General features: G+C 45.2%; 1 protein-coding gene across 2 annotated transcripts; it reads left to right on the forward strand.

Moving 5' to 3' along the window:
* The first annotated feature begins 7,598 nt into the window (after positions 1-7,598).
* Positions 7,599-13,932, forward strand: Pnma3 (PNMA family member 3). 2 transcript variants are annotated; one of them, XM_006229513.5, is made up of 2 exons: positions 7,599-10,052; positions 10,326-13,932. In XM_006229513.5, the coding sequence occupies exon 2, from the start codon at positions 10,426-10,428 to the stop codon at positions 11,821-11,823; it is 1,398 nt and encodes a 465-aa protein (XP_006229575.1). In that variant the 5' UTR covers positions 7,599-10,052; positions 10,326-10,425; the 3' UTR covers positions 11,824-13,932. The 2 variants fall into 2 exon arrangements, with proteins under 2 accessions (XP_006229575.1, NP_001099812.1); NM_001106342.2 differs by lacking the exon at positions 7,599-10,052 and having other exon boundaries at positions 10,393-13,385.
* The last annotated feature ends 1,051 nt before the right edge of the window (positions 13,933-14,983 follow it).

The following is a 14,983-nucleotide window of genomic DNA, read 5'->3' on the forward strand; positions in this document are numbered from 1 at the left end:
GCTGACTCTTGGGTCTGTTCAGGCGGTTTTGATGAATGGGTAAGTTTGGTCTTAGGATGCTGTCTTAGGGTTTTTTGTTATTGTTGTTGATGGTTTTTCCAGGGGGTGGGCATTGACACAGAGTTATTGTGTGTAGTCTTCCTTGGCTGATCTGGGATTCACTCTGTAGAGCACACTGGCCTGGAAGTCAGAGATCATCCTGCCTCTGCTTCCCAAGTGATTAGAGTGTGCCACCCCTGACTGTCTTAGGATTTACTGCTCTAAATAGACACCATGACCAAGGCAACTCTTATAAGGACAACATTGGATTGTGGCTGGCTTACAGGTTCAGAGGTTCAGTCCATTATCATCAAGGTGGGAACATGGCAGCATGCAGGTGTGGGAGACGTATCTAAGAATTCTGTATCTGAATCTATAGGCAACAGCAAGAGAATGAGATACTGGGCCTGGCCTGAGCACTTAAAATCCAAAGCCCACTCTCAGGTAATACACTCTTTCCAATAATGCCACCCCTAATGAGAGGCATTTCCATTCAGAACAACACATTTTATTCTCTGGCCTCATAGACTGGTAGCTGCCTTCTCAGTTCATTTCCTATGTAAAAAACTGAGCTTGCTGTTTCTAGAGCTGCTATGTTTCTAACTGAGAAAGACACAGTCACAGTTTACCTTGCTGGCAGACCTTATGCTGAAAGAGATCAAATTCATAAAACAGCTTTTGAACTAACTTTTTACTACTCCCTTATTTAAAGGAAACTGCTTTGCATGACTGCTCTCACTATGTCTTGTGGTAGATAATTGGACAATGAAAAAACATTTTTAAAGTTTATGTAAGGTCTAAAGGTCTGAAAAAAGTGCTGTAAGGTATATAAATGCAGACTTTAAAGATCTGAGAACGTGAAAGCATACTAAGCTGTGCGGGTCTACAAAGGGTTTTAAGATGTGTAAATGCAAGTTCTAAAGCTATAAGGGGGTGACATACGTAAAAATGTGCCCCCTCTATGCTATTGTTATACTAAGATTCCAAGAAGTCACAAGCTCAAGATTTTAAATTTTCTTTGGTTGTCTTCTAAGTATAGCCTTAAAAGTCCTTCTCATAAAATTCTTGTAAAGCTCCAGTATCAGCTGGAAGTTGTAGAAAAGACTATGTTGCACTTTACCATCAGATGCCAACTTCTAGGCACTGATGGGCAATGACAGTGTCTGCTTGCATCCTCTTTTTCATATACCACCGTTTCATAAAAAAATAATAAGATATCGAAGGGAAGTTAAGATGACATGCATATAAGCCCCAACATCGGCATACTTTTCACAGCTTTCTAGTTTGTTTCTTTTTTTTTTCTTTTTGCATTTTATAGTGTCTGTGTTCATGATCTCATTGGAAACACACTTTAAGATGTAAAAGGGGGTGGGGAGGAAGTTGTTTCATTCAAATTCCGGACACATAAGCAACAGAAACAGTTCATACATATTTGTGTTCTCTGTGTATTGACTCCATAGCAGAGTAATCGAGCGTTTAAAGCCTAAGTTTTAGCGATCTCCAAGCCTGTAATGAGCACAGGCGCATGAATACACCAGGGGCTGTCCCCAGCAAAGCCGGAGACTAAGTAAGAGTGCGCTTGCGCAAGCAGCCATTTTCTGGAGCCTTGAGCTCAAGTCGCACCGACCTCAGGGAAATGCGACAGTACAAACCATGAAATGGCTGCTAATGAGACCTGCTGAACCTTTCCTGAGGTAGTGCCCGAGTTGACCGCTAGATAGAGCTAGAAGACCACAAATGGTCACAGCTGGCCCAGGAAGCTCCTGCTGCCCATCCCCCATTACCATTTCCCCCATTTCCGGGCGCGATTAGCCATGGTGGAGAACCCTAGCGTGTCTTCTCCTGGGCAGTCTGCGGAAGCGACTGCATTACTCGTCCTGATCTCAAAGAGACAGCCCTTCTCCTTCCATCTCCCGCTAATGATTCCATCTCAGCCGTGCCCCGGCTCTGTTGTGGAAGTTCAGTTCCCTGTGCATTTGATAAGGAAGGGGTGTGGTGTGGTTGGGGGATGGGGGTGGGTGGGTGGGGATGAGACTAAGCCCAGCTGTGGAACCACAGTTTGTCCAGTCCCAGTGGACATGGAGCCTCTCTTTAAATGTAAAAACAGAAGTGGAAGACCAAAATGGGGATTACTCTATCCTGGTATTGCAGAGACAGTATTTTTTTTCTACCTGTTTTTTTTTTTCCTTGACATTTATACACACAGGCAGTTTATTGTGAACTGTGATAATATTCACTCCCCATTAGGCTGTGCTATCCCCTTCTCTCTGTCTGAACTCCTTCCCGCTTGGTCCTGGCAGAGTTCCCCACACTTTTTTTTTTTAAAAACAATTTTCCCCTCCATATACACTCTCCCTCTCCCCCTCCCCTCCATCTCCCCTCTCCCTCTCCCTCTCCCCCTCCCCCTCTTCCCCTTCCTCTCTCTCTCCCTCTCTCTCTCTCTCTCTCTCTCTCTCTCTCTCTCTCACACACACACACACACACACACACACACAAACACTACATTGCTATATGAACGCTACTATTCCTCTTCCCTTCCCTCTGAACCCCTTCCTCCCATCAAATCTCAGCAGTGACTGCCCCATTAGAGAAAAAAACTTCCTTCATTAACAACCATTGACAGTCAATAGCTCCTGAGGGAATAATGAGGCCACATGGGCACCGCCCCTGTCCATGGTGGAAAGTTGGAAGGCCCAATCTTGTGCTGGTATCCATAGCTGCTGTGTGTGTCTGCTTACATCTGCAGTGTCATATCTGGATGGCACACTCATTTCATGACAGTCTCCCCCATACTCTGGCTTTTAAGTCCTTTGTTGTCTTCTGTTATGTTCCTTAGGCCTGGAGAACAGGGAAGAAGTTGATCCAGATGTCTAGTAAGGCTGCCCATGCCCTGGTCACTCATTCTGAGGACTTTGGGCAGCTATGCATGTCTGTATTAGCCATCATCCCCTCAAAAAGGAGGACACCCCCTCATTGCTGGCCATTGATCATATTACTGGATGGTGCTATGTGAGGGACCACTGCAGAAAAATCACCAAGATCTTATCCAGCTGCTATAACACTGACCCATCAGGCAAGATTGACTGCTGGTGTAATAGCGAAACAGTTATTTGTGCATAACCAACCACTCTATGATTGAATTTCAGGCTATTCCATCAGTATATTGTGTGATGGAGATACACAAGCAGGTTTTGCATGATACACGGCAGCTGACCAATTTCAAACTCTGATACTGGTACCATGTAAACCTGCCCCTTTACATCTTAGCCTCATCCTCCATTGTCTCCACCCCACAGGAAGCAGATAATGAGAAACCATGTCACCCCCTTCATCTTAACCTGTCCTCGTCACAGTCTATAATGAAGGGTCAATGACCTGAAATCCTCAGATGGCTTCAAAGGTCTAATATTCTGAGTTTAACACAGATAAGAAAGGTTTTATTTTTTTTTTAAAGAAATTCTGATAAAGTGTAGTGCATTGTATTTGAAATGTTTAAAAAGTAAAAAGAAGTTACCTAAGACAATGCTGGGCAGATTCTCTTCCCAATAGTCTTCCAGCCTTTCCCCCACAGAGAGAAGCACTATTTTGCATCTGTATTTCCTTGTGCTGCAGTCACTACAAATGAATGCATCAGTTCATTTTATTAGCTCATTACTGTGTTTGGAAAAATCAGCCAGTACAAATCCTGGGTGTCAGTCTGATGTCATTGTTCAATCATTAATAAGGGCTTAGGGACACAACATGTGTCCATTTATATGGTTGTGTTCCTTTCCTTCGAATCTAGGAAAGAAGCCTTTCACAATTGCATAGGCAGCTACAAATCTTTATTTACCCCCTTTGCTAGGACAGATGCCCACTAGCTGTAGGATTAAATTATTGTGTCTGAAATACAAACAGGGCAGGAACACAGTGTAAGCCAGCTCTACAGGCTGAAACCAGACTCTGATGTCATCCATCATGGTAACATCAGTTCTTCTCAACCAAGTATATATTCCCTCATAGACCTAGATGAAGAAAGAGAAAGAGGTCTAAGTTTGGCTGCTGGGTAAATTGACTTGTTTGACGTGGTCTACAGATTGATAGCAGCTGTATTTGACTGAAACTCACCTACAGATATTACTGAAAGACAATAGGAGGAAAGATAGTCACAGTGGCTGGAGATAAAGTTATCCACTATGTATGGGAAGAGACATGTTCTAAGATAAGAAGATATATATTCCTGAGCAGTGGCCAGTGTCCTGATGCAAGGCCTGAAAGAAAAAGGCCGACACTTCTGAAGCAGAGGCATATGAGTACATGCATGGGTGGGCATATTAATGTCTAGCAGAAAGCATGAACAATTAAAGTGGCATTGAACAGTCAATAGAAAATAGTAGCAAGTTCACATCAGTCATTTTTTGTTTTTCATTCCTTGCCTTTGTTCTAGCTCTCATGTATCTTGTTAGACATTTATTGCATTTACTTCCTATTTCACTTCAGAAATCTTTGAGCACTTTGTCCTTAGTAGATTTGTTGTTTAACCTTTGCATAAGTTTTAAGGGATGCTTTAGATCCATTGTAAGTGGATGTGGTGGTTTCAATGAGAGTGGTACCCATAGGCTGTCTCTGGCTACTGGAACTATTTTGGAAGAATTAGAGGGTGTGGCCTTGTTGGAGTGGTATGGCACTGGGGGTGGGTTTGAGCTTCCAAAGGCCCACACTAGATCCCCTCCTCATCTGCAAATTGTGGATTAAATGTGAGCTCTTAGCTACTGTTCCAGGCCTGCTGGCCTGCCAGCCACTGTGCTCCTGGCCATGATTTTCATAGATTATTCTAACTCTGAAACTGTAAAAAAAAAAAGCCCCTATTTAAATGCTTGCTTTATAAGTTGCCTTGGTCCTATGATTCCCTTACAGCAATTCAACAGTAATTAAAAGAGTGGCTAAAGCAACAGAAGCATTGTCTGTCAGTTTGGTAATCCCGAAGTCCAACTCAAAGTAGTTCTCTTTGCCTTGGAACAGGTTCTTACTCATCACCCTTAGAAGAAATCTTTTGCTTATAGATCCATATTTGTCTTCATCTCTCTGTCTGCAAAAATACAATATTCATGTTAACACATCTTACTACACATTTAGCAATCATAGTTCCAAAAAGATACGACTCTAAAATACTAGGAGTGATAACTTCATCAGATAAATTTTGGGGGATGCAAGTCAATTGATGATATTAAACAAACTAATAAGAATTTTTGTTCATCTATGTATTCTCTCTCACAATTGTATTTTGAGATAGAGTTTTGCTATGTAGTCCAGGTTGGCTTCGAACTCTTGTCACCTGCCTCAGGCTTCCAAGTTCCTGAATTACAGGTATATGTCACAATGCCCAGCAAAAGAAAAAATATTAAGTCCAAAACAAATTTACCTGATGTGAGGATAGTGAGTCAGTGTTCATATCTATAAAAATTAGGATCTCTTGGCCAGGTATGGTGGTGCATGACTTTAATCCCAGCACTTGGGAGGCAAAGGCAGGTGGATCTTTGTGAGGAGGAAGCCAGTGTGCTTTACATAGAACATCCCAACTCGGCCAAGGCTATACAGTGAAACCCTGTCTCAAAAAGTGTCTCACGTCTATGAGTCCTAAAAACTGTGACTTAATGCCAGCCATGTGAGCAAATCATCGTGGATGTGCAGCTTAGTAAAGCCTTTGCATTAATAGACTGACATCAGAAATGACTGAAATCCCTTGAGATATTGATCCCAAGAGAGATGTGCCTGCCTTATTGTAAGCAAAATAAAATGGTTGTTTCATGCTGACATGTTTTGGGTTGTTCATGCAACAATTGAGAAGAAATAGGAGCAAAATGAAGCACTCTTGTGAAATAAAGGAAATCAGCAAAGAACCCAGTTGAGAATTGGAAAAGAACCACTAGGAATTTCAAACAGGTTTTGAACCATGTTACACTAATAATCAAAGGAATTCTAGATAAATGCACATGGAAATAACAATTGACATTACTCAGAGTCAGCAGCATTTAAGTATATAATATGAAATGCAGGTGCCAATATGGATATTGATGGAGGCATATCAACTCAGAAATCCTTTGGCAACATTTCTTATGATTGTATAGTCTTTGACCAACCAATGTCAGGATACTTAGGTACATAGTCAAACAAAGCTGTCCAAAAGTATTTAAAGTACTATTGTTTATGACCGGTAAGACCAGAAACAATGTAAATTCCTGTCAAACCCACCATAAAGTACTTCATAGAATTAAAAAAATAGATTAATCAGATCAGATGTGTTGGCCCAGAAGTTAAGAGCACTGGCTGTCTTTTCCAAAGTACTAGGATTCAATTTCCAGAACCTATATGGCATATAACAAGTGGTTATAACTCTAGTCCCAGCAGATCTGAGACCCCTTCTCTGGTTTCTGAAGGCACAATCCATGAATGTAGTGCACAGACATGAATTAAATAAATTTACATGTGGCGAAATGATGGTTCTTTTCCAAATACAAAATGAGCTAATAAAATGAACTGATGCAGTCATTTGCAGTGACTGCAGCACAAGGAAATACAGATGCAAAATAGTGCTTCTCCCTGGGGGAAAGGCTGGAAGACAATCAGGAAGGGATTCTGCCTGGCATTGTCTTAGGTTCCTTCTTTTTACTTTTAAACATGTCAAATACAATGCACTACACTTTAATGATCAGAGTTCCTTGTAAAAAAACTTTCCTGTCTGTCCTAAACTCAGAATATTAGACCTTTCAAACTGGAAATCTATAAATTTGGCCTGACTAATGCCGAGTGGCCCTGTTACTGATGTTCTAGGCCAGGGCAAGGTCAAATGAATTATAGTTACCCCCTCCACAGTCTTCTATACTTCTACAATGTAAGTGATATTTACCCATCAGTTTTCCATATGTAGTACCTTAGTGTTAATTACCACATAAGATGTTGGGGACCCAAAAGCAGATAAGACATTTCCACTGGCTTCAAGGCCAATGATTCACTTTACAGATGTGTTAAAAAAAACTTTTCAATTTGAACAAATTCAAACCTATTGCCTTAATTTTGTGGTTACCCGATCCTCTATGACTGCTGTTCAGAATGTCCAGATAAGCAATTCCTTTCTAGAGAAATCTCTGCTTTCACACGAGTGTTTTATGTGTGAATGTATATCTCTCTTTTTTTTTCTTTTTTCTTTTTTTTTTTTTCCGGAGCTGGGGACCGAACCCAGGGCCTTCCACTTGCTAGGCAAGCGCTCTACCACTGAGCTAAATCCCCAACCCTGTGAATGTATATCTCATACCTGACGTCCATGCAGGCCAGAAAAGGACATTACGTCCCTTGAAATTGGAGTTACAGATGACTGTAAGCCAGCATGTGGATGCTGGGACATGGAACCTAGGTCCATGAAAGAGTAGCCAGTGCTCTCAGCTGCTGGGACATCCCTTTGAACTCTAAGCTAGCATTTGTGCCACTGTATGTTGAGCAGATAAAGATGTGGTTTGGAGCAAGTTGAACCTTCAGAGCAGCAAAGATCTGTATGTAGCCTAAAGGCATTCTTTCTACTTCAATTTGGAACTCTGCAATTGTTTTGTGAGAAAGATTGATTATGAACAACCTACTCCATGTTATTTAAGGAATAATACATACATGCTTGACTTCCAAAGCATGCATGACAAGGATTCATTTCATAAGTCATGGTAAAATGTTCAGTTCGTCACTATTTTTAGAGCAGCAGTTCTCAACCTGTGTGTCTCGACCTCCTTGAAGGAATATTGAAAGACCCTTTCACAGGGGCCACATATCAGATATTTATATTACAATTCATAACAGTAGCAAAATGTCTGTGTCACTTTGGTGATGTTCACATTGTTAAGGCAAGATGACTAGGGCTGACTTCTGTATGTCTTTTTACTTCAGAAACTCGAAGTACTGAGAGATTCTTGGGGAAATTCTGTGGCTGAAGTGCTAGCACATCTGAGTCACCTTGGAAATAAAAGTTGTGACTGTGCATGTAAGTATTGAGCCTTTCACTGCTCTGAAGGACGACAAGTTTGTCAAGTCCTTGCATGTTTCTAAAGATAAGAAATAGTGCCAGGAGCCATGCTTTGACTGTTCTTTCTGGTTCTCTCTTGAAGGTAGTCAGGGGTGGGATAGGAGGATGCATCATCTGGGGTGAGATATATAGGGTTAGTAATAAAACATTTACCTGTCTAAGTCACTTTGTAGTGGTAGCTGACTTGCTTGTCTGAGATCCTCTGAGGCCAGAAACTGCAGTCTCTGGTGTTTAGCACCTCATAGTAAAACAGCAGGAGTTAAGTAAAATAGCCTTTGTTCTGTCTCTGCAGGAACTACCTGGCTTTAACTCCCAGCCTGCCAGTTGAAGTCACAGGAAAAAAGAGAGACACTTTAAAAGATGATTTAGCTTTTATTTCAATTTCTCTCTAAAAAGTTTCCTATGAAAGTTCTCTAAGAAAAGGGGTTTTCTCTCTGTTCTCAGCAGTTATACATCTTTCAGAATACATGATCGCATGGTGAAAAGTTCATCACACGTTTATACATAAAGTCAAATCACAAATTGAAAAGAAGTTTACAACAAAATAGTAAGAATCTACTCAGAACAAAGAAAAATCCATAGGGATCTTTGCTGTTCAGTTCCTGACAACAGGTAGATTAACAAGCAGAAGATTGCCAATGCATTCTGTGCCACACCCCCATACATACTAAGACCAGGCTGGATGAGAGAGCAACTAAACTCCAATTAAACATCACAGACCCATTTTTTTTCTTTTTTCTTTTTTCCAGAGCTGGGGACCGAACCCAGGGCCTTGTGCTTGCTAGGCAAGCGCTCTACCACTGAACTAAATCCCCAACCCCCACAGACCCATTTTTGTGTGGCTGGAAAGAAGCACAAGGTTAGGATAGAACTGACAGAACACACAGACAATATTCTACGTGAACACCCCTCATTCAACTGCCTTTCTAGAACACCCCCCAACCCCACCTCTGCCAAATACAAAATGTAAGGGTAAGGGTATCAGAGGCCAGAGGATAAAACAGACCCAAGGGTTTGGATTTCATATTTCAAAAACAGCTTTTCAAGACCCCAGATATACAGCAGGCAGAGTAGGAAAGGCCTGCCTGGATGCTGGACCACACTTCTATGAGCTAGCCAGTGGCACCAGGGTAGCAAAGCACATATATTCCATGGTGGGAAATATACCCGCATCCCCTTCCCATTGAGACTGGCATTACCCAGTTGGTGCATACTCTGTGGGGATTGGTGGGATGGGCTGTGTGAGCTCATATGAGCTCATGTGGAATCTATCTACCTAGTTCAGGTTTTGGCTGCCCAGCTAGCTCTGTTACTGGACTAAATCTATAAGGGGGCTCACCAGAGGGAAAAAGCCTCAGAGCCCTTGCTTCCTGGCCTTGATCAGGAGATAGAGCTGCAGGGGGCACCACAGCTTTCTGATGCCCTTCTTGGGAGACCCCTGAGCGCTCTGCAGTACTGAAGTCTATTCTCCGGAGAGAGAGGGATTGGCCTGCATTCAGGATAATGTCACCTGGGGACAGCCAAAGGCAGGGGGAAACTGGACACTGACTCATAAACCTCAGACTCAGAGCACTGGGAAGGGGTCCCCTGCGCTGGGAGAGCGGAGAGCGGGGTGTGTGTTGGGGATGTGCAGCAGCAGGTGACGTCACCCAAGGCCCCAGGTTGCCCAAGGCCTAGGCAACAGACTTGTCGTGTGATCCTCATGCGCCAATGGACCAGCTGTCTCCCAGGCGACGCGAAGGGTCTGTGCTCCAGCGCCACAGCACCCCCGCCCCAAGTCCGCACTGCAGAGAGCTGTGGCGAGCGGCGCCGGCGCATTGGACGACGTGCTGGGACCAGAGGGCCAGAAAGAGCAAAGGAGCTGGCGAGAGACCCTGGAAAAGAATGATGTTCGACCCCGCCTCCTCTCTGAGCAGTCTGGGAACCTCGCTGCGGGACTGAATGAAGAAGCAGCTTGCCTTAGGAAGAGGTACCAGATCCCAGGAGGAAGCGGCTGGCCCAGGCAGCCCCCTCTGCTCAATCGGGTGGGATTGCTGCAGCCTTTGGGATGGGGAGGGGGCTGCAGCGGGCCCAATCCGGTGAGCCTGCTGCAGCCTTTAGGGTGAGCAAGAGGCTGCAGTATGCAGGATTGGGGAGCTATAGAACTGTCTTTGCTAGAAGCAGGTGGAAGGTGGGTGGGGTAAGAGCCGCGGGGTGGGGGTGGGGCGGGGGGTGCATTAATCTCCTTTCATTCTATTTACAGACTCTAGAGACCCGGAGGGGCTACAGGTCTCCTGGAATTTGCCCCAGATTTATATGCATCCTGCTTACCCCCCACATTAGAATCTCTTGAAGTTGGGGCCATGCCGTTGAACCTGTTGCAGGACTGGTGTAGGGGGGAGCATCTGAACATCCAGAGGTCTATGCTGATCCTGGGGATTCCGGAAGACTGTACTGAGGATGAGTTCGAGGAGACTCTGCACGAAGCTCTCAAGCATCTGGGAAGATACAGGATCATCGGCAGGATGTTTAGGAGGGAGGAAAATGCCCAGGCTTTTCTGGTGGAACTCGCACGTGATTTTGACTATGCTTTAGTGCCCAGGGAAATAGAAGGAAAGGGTGGGCCCTGGGAAGTGGTTGTGAAACCCCCTAATTCAGATGATGAATTTCTTAATAGACTGAATCACTTCTTAGAAGAGGAGAGGCGCACAGTGTCAGACATGAACAGGGTCCTTGGGACACACTCTAATTATTCACCTACCAAAACGGCTATATCAGCAGATTTCTGGGCCTGGGCTCAGACTCTAGGTGCAGTGATGCAGCCTCTGTTAGAACAAATGTTGTACCGAGAACTAAGGGTCTTTTCTGGCAACACCATATCAATCCCAGGGTTATTGGCCTTTGATTCCTGGCTTGAGCACACCACTGAGATGTTACAGATGTGGCAGGTACCTGAGGTGGAAAAGAGGCGGAGGCTGATGGAATGCTTGAGAGGCCCTGCTCTACAAGTAGTCAATGTGCTCCGTGCCAATAATGCTGCCATTACAGTGAAGGAGTGTCTGGAGGCCCTGAGGCAGGTATTTGGGTCTGTGGAAAACCGAAAAATTGCCCAGCTGAAATTTTGCAAGGCTTATCAGGAACCAGGAGAGAAAGTTTCTAGCTTTGTGGTGCGTTTGGAGACCCTGCTCCAAAAAGCCCTCGAGAAAAATGCAATATCTCGAAAGAATGTGAATCAGACCCGACTGAAACGAATCTTAGGTGGGGCCATCCTTTCTGCAAAACTTCGAGAAAAACTTAAGATGCTGAAGCAGCGTAGAAGGCCACCTGGTTTCCTGGCCCTAGTGAAGCTTTTCCGTGAGGAAGAGGAAGAGTGGGAGGCCACTAGGGGTCCAGAGAGGAGTTGCTCTGAGGGGTTCGAGTTAGGCCCAAGTTCTGCTAACATAGGCGGCAGGGAGAGGGCACTGTTTGTTCCAGACTTTGGCAGTGTTCTTGAGGCAAGGCCTTACCAGGGTTCCCGCCGCCGCCGGAGGAGGAGAGGCCAGCACCGAAGAGGAGGTGTGCCCAGGGATGGTTCTCAAGGCACAAGAAAGCAGAATTATGACACATTCTGCTATAGTTGTGGGGAAGATGGCCATATCAGAGTAAACTGTTTTAACCCTTCCAATCGGACCTTGGTAAAGCAGAAGAGACAGGCTGCAATGGAGAAGGGAAACAGGAGCTGGGCTTGGGAGAAGAGCCATCCCAAGCCCAAGACCAAGTAGGCTCCAGGGAACAGGATAACCTTTGTTCCCATAAGCCAAGGAGAAAAAAGAGATATTTGAAGGAGGGAAAAGAACAGGTCAGAGAAATCACAGGGGACCTTAGAAAGACACAGGGGCAATGTAACCAAGCAGAAGTCAAGTCCCCTAAGCCAGTACCAGCTGGAGAAAACCCTAACAAGAAAAAGTACATTGCATTCAACTCAATAATGACCAGACACAAGTCCTCTAAGATGAACCAGAGAAGGAAACCTCAAGGAACTGATACAGATGTGTGGGGCCACAAGAACTCAGATGGGAACATCCGCAAAGCAAAGGCAGAAGACAGTAAGGCCTTGAATCAAAGAAATCTAGCAACCTCAAGTCCATTTGGGCCGTACAGGAGCCCGCCACGGGGTTGTCTTGGGCAGAGGACACCAGTGCCTGGGAGCAAGTACAGCTAGGGAGGGAGGGAGTACCCAGGAGAGAAGGCCGCAGGATCCAGCCTGTCTTCAGGATCATCTACACTGCTCTAGGGGAGCCCCATGAGGGCAGCACCCTTGAGTCCTTCCGTGAGTGAACTCCCCCCACCCCCGTGAAACCCCCAATCTCCAGACCCACCAAAGGATGGGGGGATGGGGGTTAGGCAGTGCCAACGCAGGGCAGTTTCCCTCTTGGCACCTGACAGGACACCAGTGCCTGAGAAGAGCCCCAGGCTGGGGCACATGGCACCATAGGGTTAATGCCCTCAGCTGGCCTGAGAGCCTGGGAGTGTGCAGGGCAGATTTTGTGCGAACAAACAGGAGATGGAAGAACATCAGGAGGAGGACTCTGTGTGTGTCGGGGTTGGGCTTGGGGGGGGGGGCGTAGTTTGTTCTTCTCCCTTTTGTCCAGGGCTGCTGGAGAATTCCAGAGAGCAAGCAGGGAGAGCCAGTGAATTCAACTCTGCCAAGGCTGGCCCCAAACCCTGCCGAGCTGAGGGGTGGTCTGGCGGCATTACCAGAGCGCCATCCTCCATCTGCCATCCATACCAAACGCGTGGACGTTCCAGAAGAGGCCATCTCGAGGGTTCTGCCTACTGCCTGGCTCTCCCAATACGGACGCCCCTTCCCCTTCCCATTACTGTCCAGAGGCTGTACCCCCTGCTCTGGAACCCCGCCTTCTTACCTGCTAAGCTCATAGTGACCCAGTTGCCCAGTGAGTCCCTTCCCCCACTGTGTGCTTACCCACCATTGGCTGCTCCTGTACAAAGCCGTGAGTGAGGTGTGTGTGTTAAGGAGGGCAAGTAGAGGCCCTTACTACCTACCTGGTCAGCCACCTCTACATCCTGGCCACTTCTTGTGAGCTTCTGCACCAACCTAGGCTATGTTAGCTGCTTTCCTACCCACCCGGTGTTGTGAATTCCTGCTCAACTTTCCTGGTATCCATCCAGGCCAGCCTTGTTCTCCTGCAGAGGGGTGTGTGTGTGTGTGTGTGTGTGTGTGTGTGTGTGTGTGTGTGTGTGTGTGTGTTCTAACCTGCTTGGGTAGAGGGTGTGTGTGTGTGTGTGTGTGTGTGTGTGTGTGTGTGTGTTCTAACCTGCTTGGTAGAGGGTGTGTGTGTGTGTGTGTGTGTGTGTGTGTGTGTGTGTGTGTTCTAACCTGCTTGGGTGCTCCCCAGAGTTCTCCCACCCAGTCCTGGCAGCCGGCAGGAACCATGGATGTTGCCAAGGGACTGGCTGATCTTATGATGTCCTGAACTGGGTATGGGTGGGGCCTGGGGACTGTACTGCTGTTCTGCACCTGTTGTTCCTTGTGACTATCATTTGTTGGGTTGGTGGGGTATCCCTTGCTGTGCCTTGCAGTGTCTTGTGACTATCTTGTGTAAGAATAGTGCAGGGCCACCCTACAGTGGTAATCCCTTGTGAGAGTCCCTAAGAGTGAGGAAATTGTCAGAGGTGCCTCTTGGGCCCTTAGGAAGGGAGAAATAGCAGAGGGATCCCAGTGTGGTGGGCAGACAATGCCCTTCTGAGAAGCTCCAGGAGGGTGGCCCAGAACCTGTTGCTTCTAGTGGCTGTGGAGAGTTCTGTGTTGCCACCCCTTTCTCTTCAATAGTTTCAGCAAAAGTTTCTGTTCAATAAACTTCATAAATGTTCCAGCTGTTTCTGTCTTTGTCTGATGCTTGGATGTGGTGGGGAAGAAGGATCAATACTAGCACATATGCCAGGCAGAGCCCATGAGTGCCTATGCAGTTCCCTGGGAGGAGGAGTCAGGTGAGCAGGTGGAGGGAGAGTGCTTGCCTTGTTTCTCAGGGAACGCAGAGAGGCTCCAGGAATAAGTAGGTTAGGCTTTGAAAGGAGGGCATTGGGCATCAGGCAGGACCTGAGGCCCCAGAATGCCTGGAAATACTCTGGGGGCATAGTGTATTTGACATGGAATATCAAATGTGTCAGTGTGTGTGAATATATGAATATGTAGGTGTGGATATGTCAGTTAGTGATTTGAGGGTCCAGTTCATCAGGTTTTTGGGTATTGGGTATATGTTACTGTGTGAAAGAATTGAGTTTGAGTTTGTATTGTGTGTCAGTGCATATTAGTCAATCTTTTCACACAAGAGCAAATGAGATGGGTGTGCATGGATCTACATTAATGAATATGTATATCTGAGTTTCAGTACACATTTTCTAGTGTTAGTTAAAATGTGTTTTGTTGTGTGAATGCATGTTTGAGAATATTAGTGTGCTTGCTAATGAATGTGTATTACTGTGTCAAATATGTGTCAGTGTGTGAATGTATATCAGTGAATTTATGTATTTTGGAGTATATTCATGAATGAATGTGAATGCATGGGTGTGAATGGGTGAGTATATACGTTTGTTGTATGTGTGAGAATGAATAACAACATATTTGTGCATTCATGTATAAGAATTCTGAAAATGCATGCAAATTTGTGTGAATGAATAATGATTGCTGAGATTTATTATTTCTTTAAGGAATTAAATAACAGTGTTGGAAAGAAAGCAGAGCAAGAGGCAATTGACTTTCAAAACAAAGAACAAAAAAGAAGCCAAGAGATCAAAAACCCAACAGAGCATGTGAATTAATGACAGTCGTCCAGACTAGGAAGCCTATTAGCTGGGCTTCATCACTTATGTTACAGTCCTGCAATATTCCTATTTTCAACCACTGTTTACAATTATTATTTC

The sequence above is a fragment of the Rattus norvegicus genome, chromosome X (assembly GCF_036323735.1).
Source record: "Rattus norvegicus strain BN/NHsdMcwi chromosome X, GRCr8, whole genome shotgun sequence".
In the NCBI taxonomy this organism is placed as follows: domain Eukaryota; kingdom Metazoa; phylum Chordata; class Mammalia; order Rodentia; family Muridae; genus Rattus; species Rattus norvegicus.

Coding starts and splice junctions, on each gene's coding strand:
- Pnma3 (XM_006229513.5), top strand. CDS start 10,426: ATGCCGTTGAACCTGTTGCAGGACTGGTGTAGGGGGGAGCATCTGAAC.